Here is a 17,047-nt window from a genome sequence, read left to right as displayed (position 1 = left end):
TTGTTTCTGTTCTGTAACAGAATAAACTGTCCTGTTCCAAGTACTGAACTGGTGTTAACTCTAAGCTGGTACAACTGATAGTTAGTAATTAGAGGTACAGTTCTGCATTATTCACCTACCAGTGCTAGCTCAGAGGAATTCGTGATTCATATCTGACAGGCAGTAAGAAGAGTATTCATCCCGACTAGAAACTATTTGTTATGATGCAGATGATATGGTGTAAAATACAGATTTCTGGTATGAGAAATTGGAGAGGGCATTTTGGAAAACTGTTTCTACCAAGTATTGAGTTTTGGTTAAGAGCTAGAGCAGGAAAGGGAAACAACTAACCTGAGTTTAGTTTACAGTGTTTGCTGCAGGACATGAGAAGTGCATTCATTTTTATTCTCCTTTCCATACAATGAAACTTGGAGGTTAGGAAATGCTTTTGGATTGTACATCCCTGGAACACACCCCCCTCTCTTGGGGAAGAGCATCCTTTGCCTTAGGGGCAAAGGTTTTTCCCAACACCATTGCTGGGCTGTGCTGTGAGGTGTGCCTTTACTAGGGGTTGGTGATGACATTTTCACTAACTGCATGGGAAAGGCACAGTTTCAGGGGAAGAGCTGGAGGTGGACCTAAGGCACTGCTAGCCCTCATGCAGCAAACCAGGGTGTTTCCTGCCTTGGGGGCTGTGATCCCACCGTCAGAAAACAGAGGGAACCAAACTTCAAACCTACCAGCCATGTGAATGACTTTGATTTTACTGCAGTGCAATTTTGTTCCATCACCCATTTTATTTTCACTTAAAAGGATTTATCAGACATGCTTGTTAATGGGATAGCAGTATTAGTGTGAAGGATTTCACTTCCCAGTTATAAAGACTATCTAAAATGCCTCAGGACAAGTTCTCAGTCCTCCTAGGATGGAAAAAAGCAAAATATCTCATAAATGTTGACCCTCTGCTGGTTTTCAAGCTGACGGGGTAGGCTGGGCTGTGGGAGTCCCTCAACTACAGAGCCCATCCAGGCTGATGGAGGTGATAGTTCCCTTGCAGTCAGGTGTGATTCCGGTTGGTTTGTACACAGCCACTTCCCTGGGACATCCAGACACAAGGTGCCGAGGGGCTGATAGCCTCTGTGAGCAGGACGTGTACCTGAAATTGTACCTCCTTTCACATGGGCTGCAGGGTAGACATGAATAAATGCCGGGTCCTATCATTGCATGTCTGAGTCAGCTCTGAATTGGTGATTTTGGCTCCTGCTTTGGCCTTGTAGGCATGGGGAAGCTGGAGTGTAAAAGAATGGCTCAGTTATCTTTGTGTAGCTCCCTCTGTGTAAGAAAGAGGTACAACTCTGCCTTTTCCCTCCCTTCAAGCTCTCTATGCCTGAAGGAGTTAACGTAATAGCCAGAGGCTACTGAAATGAGGGATGCTGCAGACAGGCATCTAGGGCTGTTGAGAGAGTGTTGTATTTCTAAACGCATGCAATAAAAACCTCACAGGGATTACTGGGCCCATCAGTCCTGTGCTGTTGAAGCGGCTGTGACATTAACTGCTGGGCCTCTGCGGCACCACATTTTGTTAACTTTTCTCATGTGTGTCCATGTGCTGGTGTCACCTGGTGTTACCATGTGTGCCTCAGCTGCAGGCAGGCAGGCTCATAAGCTTATTGCTCCCTAGTTTCCTTCTGAGTAAACTGCTGGATCAAAGCAAAACCGGGAGGATGCGTGTACAGAGGGAGAGAGGGATGAGAAAAGCAAGCAGTTTCCAGCCTCAGGCTCCTCTAGGACGAAGCCTTTGAGCTAGGGCCTGGCTTTCTGATCAGTGAGACCAGGCTGGGGAAGCAGCGGGGAGGAAAGAGTTTACCAGGAGCCACTGCAGTCCTGCCAGTGTGTTCTGAGGTTCCGCAGCATTGCTGCTTGCAGCGGTTCTGCTGTTGTTCTGCTGTACTCGTTGCAGTTCTACTTTCAGTGGCAGTTTTTAGGTGGTGCTGGTCACTGCTGTTCATCCCCTGCTCAATCCCTGCAGGCTTTAGGGCAGAAGAGATCACAGAATCCCAGACTGAGTTGGGTTGGAAGGGCCCTTGTAGTTCATCCAGCTCCAACCCCTGCCACGGGCAGGGACCCCTTCCACTAGAGGAGCTTGCTCCAAGCCCCTGTGTCCAACCTGGCCTTGAACACTGCCAGGGATGGGGCAGCCACAGCTTCTCTGGGCACCCTGTGCCAGCGCCTCAGCACCCTCACAGGGAAGAGCTTCTGCCTAAGAGCTCATCTCAGTCTCCCCTCTGGCAGGTTAAAGCCATTCCCCTTGGCCTGTCCCTACAGGCCCTTGTCCAAAGCCCCTCTCCAGGTCTCTTGTAGTCCTTTTAGGCACTGGAGCTGCTCTCAGGTCTCCCCTTCAGGAGCCTTCTCTTCTCCAGGCTGACCCAGCCCAGCTCTCTCAGCCTGGCTCCAGAGCAGAGCTGCTCCAGCCCTCACAGCGTCTTCATGGCACCCTCTGGTTTAGCTCGAGCAGGTCCATGTCCCTTTTGATTTAGGAAGCATGCCTATGAAGAAGGAAATGGTGAAGCCATTGCAGCAGGGAAGCTTTACTCTGACTTCAGACCTCTTTGCAGGGGTTTGCCCTTTGCTTTGTTACTAGCAGTGTTTTTATCCCTACCCCTGATGTGCCTCCAGTGACTTGCGGGATGTAACCTGCTGAAAGATACTTTGTTCTGTAGAAGCTTGCCTGAGATCCTGTCCAGTGGGCTCTGGGGTTGAATGAAGTGCTTTATTCCCGGTGGCTGCTAGACTCCCTTGCAGTATTTGGACAATAAGACTATTAGGATGCTGCTGTTCTCAAATAATCCACAAAAATGGTGGTTCTCCTGCTGTGCCAGACCATTTTTTTCTCTATATTAAATCAAATTGCAATGCCAGAATCGTACTTCTGTAATTGATTTATTCTTTCTATTACTACTGTGACAGGCAGCCCAAGAGCTTGTTTTTGCAGTGAGTGCTCATTCCTTCATACGAAATCCTGCTGAAAGGGCTGTAATTAGTGTCAAAATCATTTTTCCTGTCCTGAAACTCACTTTGTTAAAACGCCACTGCCTCGACAGAGCTTTACTTCATATTTTGTCACTTCTCTGGGGAGCCTGCAGCCCAGCAGAATTTTTCTGGCCCTGTCTGAAACTCAAAGTCTTGCAAACTAACCCATGTTTCGGACAGGCAAATCTCCATTCCATCTGTGTGAGTGGCCGGATTGGTTTGCGCATTGCTGGCACTGGGCTGATGCTGGTCTGGACACAGTGTAGCAGGAGGGCAGAGGCAGGCGGCAGGCATGCTTGCCTCTGGGTGCAGTGAGCTTCAGATACCTGCTACAACTCCATGTGCAGCAAACAAGGCCACCCTTTGCAGACTCCTGGAGTGTTTCTTTACTTAACAGAGTATTGCTCATCTGTTGTCATGCAAAGGGGCATGCGACATCAGGCAGACACAAACCCCTCAAATCCTAGAAAGCCCTCATAGCCTTTAGATAGGGCTGGAAGCTTCCTGGCAATATCTTTGTAGTAGTGCTGCTCAGAACAGAACACCTGTAGCAACCGTATAGTAAAACGTGCTAATGCCTACTCATGATATGAGTAGCAATGTTTATATAGCCATTAATGAATTCTCCCTGAAGCTTTTTCCCTTGAAAGTAACCGTTCATCTGTATTTTAAATGCTGAAAGAATTAATATATTACCTGATACAGAAGTAGTATCAGGTGTAGTTTGCTTTCTTGAGGCAAGTTCTATGCTCAAATCAAAGCAAGATTTAATCAAATGTATTGATTCTGGTATTGCTCTGTAAGGATTTGCTTCAATCTTTTGCTTCTGTAAAAGATGGAAATAGAATGCTCTTTAATACATGGTTACTGTATACTCATACCTGTCTACTAAAGCAAAATTAGTTTATGTGGCTTGCAAGAAGATATTTCAGATGCAGTATGATTATTTAGCTGAAGTGTGGCATGCTGCTATAAACTGTGGCTCTTATCCAGTTTTTTTTACCTTAATGGCAATGGTCCCTCTTCATAGGTGAGCAGATACGACTTGGCTTCCTACCACATGGGTAGGTATGTGGCTGTGAAACTGTGTTGAAGTCCTGGCCACTGGTTGGGTGTTACAGTAAGATTTCAGCTCTGCTTTTGGCTGCTTTTCTAAGCAAAAGTTTGCATCTTGAACATGACTCTTAGACAAAGTTTTAAATCGGGTGTTTCTGTTTTCTATAGAACCTGTTTTTATAGGGCATGGCCTTAACCCTGCTCATGGCCCAAATAAAGTATCTGCTAAGCTTGGAATGGTTGCAGGGGTAGTTGTGTACATCAGTCTATGTAAAAGCCCCTAATGGCTGTGAACAGTATTTTATCTGGAAAATGACTTCTTCCGGAGTCAGACACAAAGCTGGTCCTGAAGCTGCTTTTGGAAGCAGCTTTACGTTGCACTGATCACTTCTGAGTATAGCTTGATGTGGAAACAACAAAGCAGCTGACTGAGCCTGTTTAGTATTACTTTAATGGGGGAGCAATAGAACAGAGTGCTTCCCGCTGGAGTGAGCCAGAGACCTGCTATAAAATCTTTGGAGTCTTGAAGAGCCATTGGCTGAGCTGTGCCTCTGAAGCTGTGTCTTCTGGGACTGAAGGCCCTGCTGTCACCTGATGGAAGAGGAGCCTTGCTGGTGGGCAGTGGGAGGCTCTAACGCTCCCAATTTGAGCGGCTTTTCTGTCTCGTGCAGAGATTTCCTCCCACCTGTGGTACTCCTGTTGATGGTTTTCAATCTGTCTGAGCTGACAACCTCCCACCAAGAGGGCTTTGTTGAAAAACAGCCAACCAGCTCAGCAACTGGAAGCCAAGATTCTTTGTCATTTTCCTGCTTGGCATATTTATAGGAGAGTGGTGACTGTCTCCTGGGTATTCAAAGCAGCAGATAATAAGTCATTTTGGCAACACAAATGGAGATGTTCTCTTCAATACCCAGTTTTGACAGCTGTAGACTGTCAGATGGAGGGTGATGGCAGTACTTCATTGGAACCAAAAAATCATTCAGGATCTGAATAACCACTCTGGTTTGTGGTCTCCTGTAGGTTTTAAGTACTGGGGGGTTCAGTTTTGTTTGGGTTTTGGTTCAAGGTTTTATGATGGTGCCTTCTTCTGGCCTAGTAGCAAAGTCAGTTCTGCTTCTATTAACTCCACCAATCTTAAGGGTGGGTTTTACTGTATTTCCTGCTGAGAATGAAGTTCCTGGGGTCAGGAAGAGGACAAACTGGTGCTTTAATGGACTGTGTTAGTTAATATTTAGTTCTTTTCAAAATGAAATAGTGGAAACCAGCTGGAGATGGCAGGAGGAATCTTGGAGAAAGTTGCATGACTTTTTGCACATCACTGATGTAACTTGGATATATAAATGGCACAGAAGATATTCTGTATGTTGTAGCCTTTTCTTGCTTTAAAGTCTACCTTAAGAGAAATAATGGAATATATTACCAGAAATTTTGTCACCTTTCTCCTTGTTTCAGCAGTGACAGTGTCAATTGTGTTGTTTGGGTCAAAAAGAAAAAAAACAATCCAGAGCCTAGCACGTGCTACAGCGTAAGCAGAAACATAAAATATTGATCCAAAATCCTGGCACTTAAAGGGCACTTAAAGAAAATCTAATGCTTTATTTCAAACTACAAGTAGTGTGTTTCCTCAGCAGAGTGTTCTTTCAGCCCTGCAAACCAATTGCTCATTCCCTGAATAAAACTTACAGTCTCTCAATAACTCTTTGGAATTTAGTCAAGTAAATCTTATTCATTTATAAATGGATCTTATTTGTAAGATTAGTAAGATTTACTCATAAATAAATCTAATTTGAGAAAATGCATATTTAGCAGTCGTGAAATCGAGCAGCTTCTTTTACCTTTGGGGATCCTAAAAATGAGGAAGGGATGGTGGTCCCTCTTCCCTCCTTATCAGCTGTGTTGGACAGAGATCAGCTTGGGAATGCTGTTGCGTCCAGCCTTGGTGCAGGACATAGCTCAGCCAGGGCCACCTTTGCCTTGTTGCTTTTCCTTGCCTTAGTTAAAATACTACTTGAGTTTTGGTGAGAGGAGCGGTGAGTTGATGGAAAAGTGGTCTAGGAAGGCTGGTTGCTGCTTCTAGTGACCTCCAAATGCTTTGGGCACTCACAGGCATTTTCTGGGTTCAGATGGTTTTGTTATTCCAGTCGAGGGAAGGCAGAAAATTGAGACTATCCATCTCTATTTGAAAAGTTGAAAGTCCAAGCAATTGCCTTTGATATCTTCTTCAGTTGTAAGGTGTGTGTTCTGCAAGATGCAATTTGCTGAAAACTGAGTGTGGGAAGGGGTCAGTTAAACACTTATTAATTTTTCCATGACTCCTGGGGATGTCTCGAGGAGCTCCTTTCTCTTCCTGTCCTCGTGTTCACAGCCCTTGCAGGAGCAAGGCAATCGTATACAAAAAGCTGATCTGAAGTTATGTTTTGGCCATTGGAATGTGTACATGTAGCTAGAAACCTAACAAGGTGACCAGGCAGGCTTTAAAAAATGGGAAGGGAAGCACAGGAGACTGAGGAATTAACACTGGGTCAGCTTAGAATTTGTGCAGCTGCAGCCTGAGGCTTGAATTTAGTCCTTTCCTCACCTCTGTTATGGTCGGGCCAGTAAGGATGGATGTCACACCGCTGCTGTTATCTGGGCATGCTGCTGGGATGGAAATGCAGAGCCCTTCTGAAGTCTTGAGCATGTTTATGTGTTAATGTTTTAAATAAAATGCAGTGGTACAGCTGGAAGTAGCAGTTTGCGTTTGGATCCTGTCTTCATTAACAAGAACTGACAGGGTGTTAGCTCTTACATATTTAAGAACTCTTCTGGGCGAGGATTTGTGGGATTCCACATTGTTTTGGAAAATCTTTTCAATAGGCAGTATGTTAAACCTTATGATAACAGATAATGATGCCAGTAACACCCAAAGTCTGAGCTCTCGAAAAGGTTGAGGGTGCTTTTTGTACAGGTGGATACTATCAGGCACACCAAATGCTACAGTGGGTTTTTACAGTGGTGAGATGTCCTGTTAAATGATTGTTCTTCCTTAAGTGAGGGGCAGTGATGATTCTTCATCACCTCAGGTAGAAGGACAATGATAACAGTTTCAAGAGAGTGAAACATCTTCCCAGGCAGAATTTGATTCACTTTGCTCCGAACAACAGAATTTTCCACTCTGCTGATACCTGTTCTGGTTTAAAGCAGTCTGTGATGCTAGCTGTCAGGAGGACCAGCTGATTCCCTCCTCTAGGTACACCTGGCCACCTCTGTCACTTACACTGCTGAATTCCAGCGCTCCTCCTGCTGCCTGAGTATCTCGTGAGCCAAGACACTACGTTCACTCTTCTCTCTTTCCTCTCAGCTTGTGCATTTAAAATCATCTAGACTTCTTTGAGCTCAAGGAAAAAGAGAGAGCATGTCATAAAAGTGGGGAGGAAAAAAACATCAATTCTTGGACCTCTTTCTACAATAGAATCCAAAACTTTGATTTTAGTACTCTTTGCTTTCTGGTGTTAGACTTAGGAAACTTTCACTAGCCATAACTTTTTCTCCTGCCTTTAGCATAATATGCAAGTTACTGTTGGAGGTGGGAGTCATCTTAATAAGAAACTGGTTCTACTTTTTTCTTATCTTTTTCTCATACTAAGGAAGATTCTTTATTTCCTAAAGAAATACCCTTGCCTTTGATTTTAAGGAGGCAACCTTGGCGCTAGCTTATTGTCACTTAAGTGCTAGAGCTCGCAAGTTTGAGTTGATCACTTTTTATTTGGATCCCTTGTATGATTATGACATGGAAAGGGTGGTTTGGGGCTTGGTGAAAAAAAGCTTAAAACAAAAGGAAAAGGTACAAGCTTCTCTGCTTCTGGAATCCTGACAGAGGCTGGTGCTTTTCACTTGCACAGTGGAACACAAGTCTCTGTTATTGCGTGTGTACAGCAGATCTTTCCTGAGGGTTCAGAGGGTGTCAGCACGTATTTTAATATTGCAGTTATGGACTTCAAGTGTTAACTGTTTTTTAACTTCTGACAAGATTTATTCTGAACCACAACAGACTGATTTCTTGTTCAAAAGTCTTTAGTAGGGAAAGTGCAACAAGAAAAACTACCTGGAAAGCAAAGGGAGAGGATGCCATGGAGAATATTTTCAGACTATGTGGTTTAGAAATGCTGGAAGTAATTATGTCCTAAGTGTTTGTGTATTGCTTTACAGGTCTGAAGGAGACAGTTCAAGAAGCCTCAGGTATGTGAACATTGTATTCTTCCTGTGTTGATGTCTTTGTTCAAAGAAAATACTGCATTTAAAAGCATAATTTTATTTAAAGGCATTAAATGGAAACAGATTTTTTTTTCAGTGTGGTTTTTATTGATTCTCCTTAGCATGCCAGTTGTATTTTCATTAAAAGAATCTTCTGCCTTGGCTAAGTTCAGTAATAGACATCATAACATTTCCTGAATGCTTCTCTCTCCAATATGGCTTAATACTCAATATATTGGTTTTGATAATTGCAAAAGGCGTATTATGGCTAGTTTTCAATCAAACTGATTACTCAGTAGTCATTTGTATTGGCAAAGCTGGGAGCCAGCTGCCTGCTGGTTTTCGGGGCAGTGTCTGTGTTGGGAAGAAGTCCATGTGCTTGTTCAGGTTTTTAGTCTCCTCTGCTTCGCTTGATAGCAAGAACCTTCGCTGGCTCAGTATTACAGTAGTCATGGCATCCTTGGAAGATTCAGGTAATTTAGAGAATTTCATGTCATTATCAGACACTTTGCTTTTAACTTACTCCTTTAGTATTTTATGCTTGTTACCTCAAAGGTTTCTTTTTAAGCCCACCTGTAGGAAAACGTGTCTGTGTGAGCCAAACCTGTAGAGCTTGTAACAGTGCTCTAAACAGGACTGAAAGGTTACAATGGCATACTTGAATCTGGATGTGTTCCACATTCATTAGACCACAAGAATTAAGCAGATGCCTCAATTCTTAAGGAGTGTGACTGTTAATCAATGATAGCAAGGTCCAAGGCACTGGCTGTGGGCTCACCATAATACCCTGCAGCTTGTTTGGGGTATTTTTAGAACTCTGCATCTCAAGGCGTTGCATTTTATTGCTTTAAAAACAAGAAACAAACAATCCACCATCAACAAAGCCAGAACCTTCACTTGCAGAGTTAAGAATGCAGTTCATAGCCACAGGTATGCAGACTCTCTGCAAAACAGGTGAATTGCAGAATAACCAATCTGATGGCAGAAAAATCTGCATGTAGGAAGTAATCCAAGAAGAGATTCAGAGCAGCCCTGAGGAGAGGGACTTGGGGGTGTTGGTCGATGAGAAAATGAACATGAGCCGGCTTCAGTGCGCTCGCAGCCCAGAAAGCAACCGTATCCTGGGCTGCATCAAAAGGAGCGTGACCAGCAGGTCGAAGGAGGTGATCCTGCCCCTCTACTCTGCTCTTGTGAGACCTCACCTGGAGTATTGTGTGCAGTTCTGGTGTCCTCAACATAAAAAGGACATGGAACTGTTGGAACAAGTCCAGAGGAGGCCATGAGGATGATCAGGAACTGGATCACCTCCTGTATGAAGATAGGCTGAGAAAGTTGGGGCTGTTCAGCCTGGAGAAGAGAAGGCTGCATGGAGACCTCATAGCAGCCTTCCAGTGTCTGAAGGAGGCCTATAGGGATGCTGGGGAGGGACTCTTCATTAGGGACTGTAGTGACAGGACAAGGGGTAACGGGTTAAAACTTAAACAGGGGACATTCAGGTTGGATATAAGAAGGAAGTTCTTTCCTGAGGCACTGGAATGGGTTGCCCAGGGAGGTTGTGAATGCTCCATCCCTGGCAGTGTTCAAGACCAGGTTGGACAGAGCCTTGGGTGAGATGGTTTAGTGTGAGGTGTCCCTCTCCATGGCAGGGGGGTTGGAACTGGATGATCTTAAGGTCCTTTCCAACCCTAACTGTTCTATCATTCTATCATCCAAAATGATTTTTCTTACAAGAGAAATGAAAGTGTGATATTGACCTGAGTTTGGGGGGAGGTTGAGAGCATGTTTTAATAGCAACTGACCTGTACAACATCACAAGCTGCTGTAGTTCTGATTGTGATGAGCTGCCTGTGCTTTATTCCTTGGGTTTTAACTCCCAGCAGGGTTGCCAATATGCTGGTAAGCTGTGGAAGGACTAATGCTGATGGACTACTGCAAAGCAAAAATAAGCCCATTAGCACGTGAATTGAGAGAACTGTAATTGCAGTCACATTTCAACCTCTGATAGTCATTCTTGTTTGCACATGCTGAACCTCTGGCAGGATTTGGTTGACCACATGAGGGTCATATGTGTGTGGCATCACTGATGTGCTCTGGTAAGAGTTGAGTTCACCCGTTACAGACTGTGTTTTAAGATACTTAAGTAGTGTGTGAGCCCAGCTGAAAGCCAGTTACTTCAGATCTGGTTTGGGTGCTGCCTAAAAGCTAAATGTTGATAGAGCTCTAGCCCTTGCTCCTAGCATGCACCTTCATCATGTAGGATTGTTTCATTGCAGGGGGGTGTGTGGTGTTTGACTGGCAGGCTCAGGGACTGGGCTGCAGCACTGGTGGAATATTGTCACTTTGTCCTGCCAGATCAATTCCACACCTCAGAGGAAGGGTCTGCTCACGCCTGGTGAGTATAGAAACCAGTAGTGCTGCACGGAGCATGTTTCTCCTGTGTGTAGGCTGCAGGGTTGAGGTGAAAATCAGCGCCGTGTTTTCTCTATCTGCAGGCAATCAGCATGAGTCTGGGAGCACTGATATCATCTGGTTTGAGGCTGCTCACTGAATTAATTGTGTTATTCAGCATGAACTCGAGTTACTCCAAGACAGGTCAGACTTTCGCAATGGCCTAAAATTAGGCTAACAAGTGACTGTGCTAGCAGGCAACGCGAGCAGAAGGCAGAGCTGTACTTCGGAAATGTTCTTTCAGCCCAAGTCTTCCATCTTCCCTCTTAAACTGTGCTTCCTCAGAGCAGAGGGGAAGTGTCACTGAGGTGTGCTTTTGTGTTTCTGCCTGCTTAAAATTCTGGTCAGCTTTTGGGCACAAGCTGCTTAGCTCTGTATCTGCGTCTGGGTATCTTCTTTACATCGTGCCTAATTTGCTTCATCCTGTTTTCCTCTATTTCTGACAAATGAAATGTAATCACCTCAACTGAGATGATAAGGTCAGGCCAGGGGGTAGTGCTGAAACTCTGAGGAGAAGAAATCATCAAACCTGCTCACAGAAATATCAGCAAAACACCAGCAAATCACTGTGCTGACTGTTATGCCAGCGTCTTCTGCCAAATTGTTGAGTTAATGAAATAAAGTACACAAGGAACTGCAAGCAGGTGAGAAGCCAGGAATAAAATGCACTGCCTCAGCATTGACTGGACAGATACTACATTGAGTGAAATTAGTTAAGGGCTCAGGTCTGTGGTTAATAAGCAAAAGCGTTTGTTAGGAGTGTAGTGACTGTCACTGGCATTAACACTCAATATGAAAGGATCACTCTAAATAGATCCCAAGATGCAACCTTTTATGTTTTGCCACCTTTCTGCAAGAAGATTGTTTTGAGATCAGATGGATGGGAGGTGGAGTGTCACTGCAAACCTGTACCCTGCAAGCTTACCGGCTTGTTATGTATAAGCAAGATCTTTCTCTCACCTTCAGTGCTACGTGGGTACCAGATGAACCAGTGCAATAACTTATGTGTTTGTGTTTCTGGAAGATGCAGAGAGAATGCAGCTCGAGAAGAAGCAGCTCGGTCTGGTGAATTCAGTATGGGTCAGAGCCAATATACTGCACTGACATGGGCACTGACTTGCACAGTAGAATCCTAGACTGATTTGGGTTGGAAAGGACCTTAAAACTCATCCAATTCCAGCCCCTGCCACAGGCAGAGACACATTCCACTAGAGCAGCTTGCTCCAAGCCCCTGTGTCCAACCTGGCCTTGAACACTGCCAGGGATGGGGTATGTCTGCTCGGAACTGAATTCATCCTTCTCTTTTCGCTCCTTACATCCTGTCACACCTGCACCACTCTCATCCTCATTAAACTTCTAACTTCTTCCAGGTGGGACCTTTTAGAAGTTTCCTCTGAGCAGTAAATAGAAGATTTAAGATGCAAAAGGGCAGTCAAATACATGAATCCTGTGGGATTTTTCTTTCTTTTGTCCCTGTCTTTCCCTCTCCACCCAAGCTGTGATGTGCTGTGGGCTTTGGCAGGCCATCGGAGTCAGATGTGCCTGTATGCCTGGGATTGGGAATCCTTGGCTTCAGTTCAGCCTCTTGCAGTTGAGTGATTGTAATCAGACTTGTGACCAAGAGGCTTGTATTGGCATAGCTGGCTTTCTTTGTGCTGGAATGGAATATCCAATACAAGTCCTAGAATGCCCTAAAATTTTATACCATTGCTCAGTTGCAAAAGTTATTGCTGTGGTGGGTTCATTTCCAAGCTTTATAGCCTGTCATAACAATGAAAATGTATCCAAAAGATGTTTTGCAGCACTCTGAAAGGCAGGAAACAGTGAATCTGACTATGCAGAGACAAGATTGATGCACAAAAATCTGTGTGATTCTAAAGAATTAAAAATTGTCTTGATTTTTTTTTTTTTTTCCTTTGGCTTTCTCCTTGTGTCAAAAAGAACAAATTGTCCTGTGGTTTGTGCAAGCCCTTAAAATTCTTCCTGCTTATAATATTGTTGTGCTGTAATAAACTTGGATTGTTTCCTTCTGGAGAATACCATGTAATTTCCAAGCCTAGGTATTTGTTAAATCTAAAATTGATAAATGGCGTTCTGCATTCTCAGATGTCATGAACAGATACACGGTGCTCTAAGGAGCTGTCAGTGTGATGGTCCTTTTCAATTAGCTCTCTTCATTTACGTGTTCTCAGTAGAAAAGGTAATTTGTTTTACAAGGAATTTTAATATTTAGTGTATGACCTGACAGTTACAGATAAAAATGTGTATATGCGGTATAATCTATCATAGGATCCCAGACTGGTTTGGGTTGGAAGGGCTCTTAAAGCTCACCCAGTTCCAACCCCTGCCACGGGCAGGGACCCCTTCCACTGGAGCAGCTTGCTCCAAGCCCCTGTGTCCAGCCTGGCCTTGAACACTGCCAGGGATGGGGCAGCCACAGCTTCTCTGGGCACCCTGTGCCAGCGCCTCAGCACCCTCACAGGGAAGAGCTTCTGCCTAAGAGCTCATCTCAGTCTCCCCTCTGGCAGGTTAAAGCCATTCCCCAGTTGTCTCAAGGTTTTAGTTCGAGGTTCAGGTAGCTAGATGATGTTCTTAACGACTCAGAGGATCGTTAAGCATCTTTCACTAGCAAGCCTCTCAAACCTGCCCAGAAACGATAGCTCTGTTCTGGCTTTCCTTCTTCTGTTTTTATTCTTTGAAAAGATTAATAGTAGGATGAATGGCTTAAAGACCCAAGTTTTAATTAACCGTTTCCCTAGGTATTCCTTTAATGCTTTTCTGTCAGTGAAATAGGAGAGATTAATTACATTAGAGTTGATTGTAGCTACTCACCACTCTGCTCTGTGACGTTCCTGGTGTAATACTTGTGCTGCAGCTGGGGCTTTGGTCGGTTGTCAGCAGTACAGAGCCCCTCTTGGATCCTGTCCTGCAGCCATCCTGTGCAAACACCCCTTTCAGCCAACCCACTGGAATTCATCTGTCCCCTTCAGGCTTCTGTTTCTTGCTAGTTGGTTCATTAAAAAGGAGAAACAAAGTATAACATGGGGTAAGCTGTAAGTAACAGTACTCATAAAGCAGTGTGTTCTCATGGCTCCTGCACTGAGGGGTGCCGGAGCTACTGCCAAAACTCCAGGTGTTCTGTGAATACCCATATAACTTCAGGAATATGCAGTGAAAGAGGGAGGAGCCTGGAGCTCAGTTAACAAAGAAGAACAGGCAGTTAAAGAACTAGCTATGGAGAAAACAGCAGCTAAATAATCCAGCCGAACTAGAAGAAGAGTCTCAGTGTGTGGTTTTTCTCAGTGTGTAAAGTTCAGTGGCAAAGACTGTGGTGGTTTTTTGCTAGGTAGTAGAAGTAGGTAAACTCTGAACTATGCAGGCTAAACACCATTCACCACTTTGCTATTGGTGGCAGTTCTACTGAAGTGAATTGACAGTAAAATTTGGTGGAGTGCTATGTGACATGTGTGGGGTATGAATGCCTTTACAATACGAAGTGAACAGGAATTTTGTTAATGGTGAAAGGGTTCATAATGCAACAGGAATTTTTTGCTCTCTTCCCTATTGCTTCAGTAAGGCTGGTCTCCGTAAGACATAGTAAGAAGGCAACAACTTGCAGTTTTCCTAGGCTGTAGAATCATGGAATAGTTTGGGTTGGAAGGACCTTCAAAGCTCATCCAGTCCAACCCCATTCAATGAGCAGGGACATCTTCAACTAGATCAGGTTGCTCAGATCCACAGCCAGCCTGTCTTTGAATGTCTCCAGGCATGGGGCATCCACCACCTCACAGCTGCTGTAGCTTCAGCAGCACAAGTCAGTGGTTCATGGCAGCCTTTCCCCATCAACCCTCTGAGAAAAGTCAGGAGCATCTTAGAGAAGGGAAGTGGACAAATGGAGGTTTGGACAGCATTTGCAAGGCACTTGTCAAGTTGGGAGAGGAGAAGGTGATACTGCTTCATGCAGCCAGGTTAGCGTGAGTTTTGCATCGCTGTTTTAGTGCACTAATACATCTGAAACCACCCTATGGCTTGCACCCTCTACCCTGTTCTTCCTGCACTTCATCAGAGATCCTGAATGGTTACAGAGAGCAGAACATTAGCTGACAGGGAGTCATTATTTGAGCTCTGTAATATAGCTTTCATAAATGTTTCCCTTGATGTTCCTTTTAAGTGGCATGAACTCACAGTGGCAAAGCTTTTTCCTCAACTGTAATTGCGTTCAGCCTAACAAAATAACTTGGCTGTGGCAGTAGTGGCATTTTAGGCACTTGATTTTGGGGAAAGGGATTATGGAAACTGATCATAAACCAGAACAGGACCTTCAAGATTTCCTCGTGATACAGAGTCCCTTCATTCGTTTTTTATGTACCCAATTTGAGGAGTTTTAAAACCTTCTGATTTTCCAGAAAGCTTGTGTGTATAACTTACCAATTGGTCTGAGTGTTGCAAAAGCATCTCTGACTTGCCAGGCACATTACTCTCTGTGAACTAAGCTAACTGGTTTCCCCCCCTTAATACTGTTTCCTTAGGCTCATTTGTCAAGGAGCTACCATGGCACTGCACTGGTAGGGGAATTAAAGGGAAAAGGGCTGAGTTTTATTTCTTTTGCAGTAGTTGTGTAAACACAGGGAGGCTTCTGTTTGCAATGTAATGAGCGTTCTGCTTGAGGTAATACATTATACCAGCATTGTGACTCCTGAATTACTGAGATTCTGATCTTACTGCAGAAAAGTAGAACCAAGTCTTGCTAAAATGAGATGCCGTCCAGGTGGACGAACCAGCACATGCAAGCATTTTGTCTGAAGTGATTTCCATTGGAAACTGGCAGCTGTAATTTCTGGGAGTTGTGAAGTGCTGATGGTGCTCAATCGAGGGTTCGTGACAGGCTGGCAGTTGTTGAAATTGCAGTCTCAAAAAGACAAAGCTTTGTAAGCGCTCTCACATTAATTCAGTGCAACTACTTTTTAGACCCAGTTGCTGCCGGAGTAGTTGTTGTTCAGGAGCAGTCCCTATGGTCGCTGTGTAAGATAAGGCGTGCTTAACGAGCAGCGTGTGTGCACAACTTCATTCAGGATGCTGAGTGCTTGCAGAGCCACAGAAGTTCTCTTTTGTGTAGATGAAGTAGTCTGAATTCCCTTCATGATTCTGCCATTCCATCTCAGCTGCTTTGCTTTTCATTAAAATCTCCATGGAAAACTGGCTAAATATAGGGGATAGAAAGAGTATCCAAAAGGAAAAAATGTAGAATATCTTATGCGTTGTGTGGTTCATACTCTTCTTCAAGGGCTTTGGTTAAGGCTGGTTCAGGAGCATCTGCTGAACAGCTTGTAATTCTCCAGTTGAATTCTTGTTTCTATGCCCTTGCTGCAGTTGAGACAAGCAGGAGTAGTGTGTGTTGTGAGTAGAATTTAGCACATCCATTAGCTGTTTGCTGGGAGCATAAGACTTTTCCCTAAATGATCCAGTGTTCTAGTGAGATGCAGACATCCTGATATGCAGCTTATACTACATGAAGTTGCTTTCTGGCTTCCCGTTATGCTGTATTCCAGAAGAACATGGCATGTGTGTTCCCTTGTGTCACAAAGCCCTCCCCGGTCTGTGCTGTAGGCTGGGGTGAGCACTTCTTCACTTGCATATAGGCTGTCAACGGAGCTGGTGCAGGGCCTGGAGCACAAGTGTGGTGAGGAACAGCTGAGGCACTTGGGGGGTTCAGGCTTGAGAAGTCTCAGGGGGGACCTGATGGCTCCCTACAAGTGCCTGACAGGAGGATGGAGCCAGGAGGGGCTGGGCTCTGCTCCCAAGGAACAAGGGATGGGACAAGAGGAAATGGCCTCAAGCTGCACCAGGGCAGGTTTAGATGGAGCTGAGGAACAATTCCTTCCCCAGAGGGTGCTCAGGCATTGGAACAGGCTGCCCAGGGCAGGGCTGCAGTCACCGTCCCTGCAAGTGCTCACACAGCGTGGAGATGAGACCCTCAGTGCCATGGGTTAGTGGTGGCCTTGGCAGTGCTGGGCAATGGTTGGGCTTGATCCAACCTGGTTGATTCTGTGATTCTACATAGAACCATGTGAGGGGTTTCATTTTTAAAGAACAGAAGTGTGGCACAGTGAGAACCACTGCTCCTATAGCTGCTGCGGAAGTTCCAGAGGAGAGGGTATGAAACTAGTTATTCTCCTTTTAGTTTTAATCTTTTAAATGGATGACGTGATTCTATTCAGTAGTCCTGTGAGGACAGGAATGAAATCTGACTTTAGGAACAGAATTAACTGGCATACTTTTCTCTCCAGAACACTGAAAATAG

The 17,047-nt window shown here is 44.6% G+C and overlaps 1 protein-coding gene across 8 annotated transcripts in view; it reads left to right on the top strand.

Moving 5' to 3' along the window:
• The window catches only part of IQSEC1 (IQ motif and Sec7 domain ArfGEF 1), a 348,548-nt gene that overhangs the window by 70,999 nt on the left and 260,502 nt on the right, over nucleotides 1-17,047 (top strand). For 6 of the 8 annotated variants that reach the window (XM_062620529.1, XM_062620436.1, XM_062620453.1 and 3 more), the window contains exon 2: nucleotides 8,254-8,283. The exons of the other annotated variants lie outside the window; for them this stretch is intronic. In XM_062620529.1, the coding sequence (XP_062476513.1) occupies nucleotides 8,254-8,283 (30 nt within the window). The remainder of the gene's footprint in view (nucleotides 1-8,253; nucleotides 8,284-17,047) is intronic. 8 annotated transcript variants of the gene reach the window in all.

This window comes from Pezoporus occidentalis, unplaced genomic scaffold (genome assembly GCF_034315485.1).
Source record: "Pezoporus occidentalis ecotype Australia unplaced genomic scaffold, CSIRO_AGI_Poc_V1 ctg106, whole genome shotgun sequence".
Taxonomy (NCBI): domain Eukaryota; kingdom Metazoa; phylum Chordata; class Aves; order Psittaciformes; family Psittacidae; genus Pezoporus; species Pezoporus occidentalis.
This window is presented reverse-complemented; position numbering and strand designations above follow the sequence as displayed.